This window comes from Pterocles gutturalis, unplaced genomic scaffold, assembly GCF_000699245.1.
Source record: "Pterocles gutturalis isolate BGI_N339 unplaced genomic scaffold, ASM69924v1 scaffold17213, whole genome shotgun sequence".
NCBI classification, from domain to species: domain Eukaryota; kingdom Metazoa; phylum Chordata; class Aves; order Pterocliformes; family Pteroclidae; genus Pterocles; species Pterocles gutturalis.
This window is the reverse complement of record NW_010125918.1, coordinates 872-2,507: the sequence shown is the minus strand read 5'-3', so window position 1 is coordinate 2,507 and position 1,636 is coordinate 872. Positions and strand designations below refer to the sequence as shown.

The 1,636-nt window shown below is 53.5% G+C and overlaps 1 protein-coding gene across 1 annotated transcript; it reads right to left on the bottom strand.

The window, feature by feature from the left end:
* Window positions 1-487: 487 nt before the first annotated feature.
* Window positions 488-1,376, bottom strand: S100B (S100 calcium binding protein B). Its single transcript, XM_010078778.1, has 2 exons — window positions 1,239-1,376; window positions 488-778 (listed from the first exon to the last, which is right to left on the bottom strand). The coding sequence occupies exons 1-2, from the start codon at window positions 1,374-1,376 to the stop codon at window positions 638-640; spliced, it is 279 nt and encodes a 92-aa protein (XP_010077080.1). The 3' UTR covers window positions 488-637.
* Between the last annotated feature and the right edge of the window lie 260 nt (window positions 1,377-1,636).

Here is a 1,636-nt window from a genome sequence, read left to right as displayed (position 1 = left end):
TTGTACGCTTTCGCTTCCAGTTCTTCAGGCTGCTAAAAGCAGGATTGATTCATTGACAAGAAAAAAGCCTGGGCTGTTAGATGGTTATGCTTTGCCTTTCAAGCCAAGGGTGTCTGAATTTGCCAAGAAATGTGTGGGCTCTGGCTGAGCCCCGGGACAGGACAGCAGTGCAGCCTGGGTTAGTACCATGCACAGGGTGGTCAGAGCTCACGGGAATCAACAAGAGCTTTTCCATTCAGGCCAATGGGCTCAGAACCAGGTTTCTGTAACTAGCCCCTCTGCATCACCTCCTACTTCAGCCCCTGAATTTCTCTTTTCCCTTTGCAAGCAAGCATGGATTGCAGCGTCCGCCCACCTCCAGCTCCACACATGTCCCTTGCACAGAGCAGCAGGGAAGGAGCTTGAGACAAAGCATTCACACACCGCATCCAGCCAGGTAGGCACTGGCCAATAGGCTTTCCTGAGCTGTGCGGGTGGTTTTTGTTCACAAAGCTGCAGAACTTAATAAGCTGCTTAAGTCTAGCACAAGCTTAGCTCCAAGAAGCCCCTAATTGCATCCAGTCTTTTTCCCAGAGGAGCCATGCTGCTCTGCATCTCTCCAGCACGAGCAGGAGGTGCTCGCCTGCTTCCCTTCAGCTCACTCATGCTCAAAAAACTCATGGCAAGCAGTGGTGACCATTGCAATGAAGGCTACAAACTCCTGGAAGTCACATTCTGCGTCCCCATCGCTGTCCAGCGCCTCCATGACTTTGTCCACAGTCTCCTGGTCTTTAATCTCCTGAAAGGACAGAAACAGGCAGCCAAAACTGGGGAGGATCCGAGCGAGGCCCAGACGATAATATGTCCCTGCTTCTTTGGTGCTGTCATGGCTGAATCTGTGTCCAGACACATCCCAAATACCTTGTGATTGTTTCCCATCTGTGCTGGGGCAGCATCTGTGCAACAGCAGCCCTCATGAAGCAGGAATTGCAGCCACAGATGTGCCACTGGGAAGGGACATCTTAAGCCCCTTGGGGCAAAGGAAATTTTCCTACTATCCAACCCGAACCCCAGCCCCCAATGCAAGCTGTGGCCCTTGTCCTGCCACGCACTGCTCCTGCAGTTTAACACACTGCTTTGTGAAAGAACCCTTCCCCTGCACTTGCTTCCCATGGGAGACAGAGCTAGCGGAGCCTGACAGCTGCTTGACACAGTCCCCTGAGCCCAGCCAGGCGCGTTGTCCAGCAGGCAATACTTACGCCAAGGAAATGGGTCAACTCGTTGTTGATGAGCTCCTTTAGTTCTGATTTCTTCAGTTTGTGCTTGTCTCCCTCCTTCCCAGAGTACTGGTGGAAGGCATCGATGATGGCCATCATGGCCTTCTCCAGCTCAGACATGGTCACGGAGTGGCCCTGAGGTCAGAGGGAGCGTTAGCCTGGGCAAGCTCTAGTGATGCCTTTTGCTTTGCAAGCCCAGCTGCCCTGGGGCTGCCCCACTGTGCGTCAGCAATGCTGGACCCTGCGCTCAAAACATGCTGCTGAAAAGCTCTGCTAGCAGCTCTCGCTTCAGGGAGGGAGATCCCGAGAGACCTTGGCTCTGCCTCCAGGAGCTCTTAAGGAGAGGAGAGCAACAACACAAGGAGTGCCCAGTACAGGAC

Bases quoted from the DNA above. Each gene is read 5' to 3' on its own strand.
- S100B (XM_010078778.1), bottom strand. From the start codon at position 1,376: ATGTCTGAGCTGGAGAAGGCCATGATGGCCATCATCGATGCCTTCCAC. The intron at 779-1,238 runs GTAAGTATTGCC...CTGTCCTTTCAG, and splicing joins AGTTGACCCATTTCCTTGGC to GAGATTAAAGACCAGGAGAC.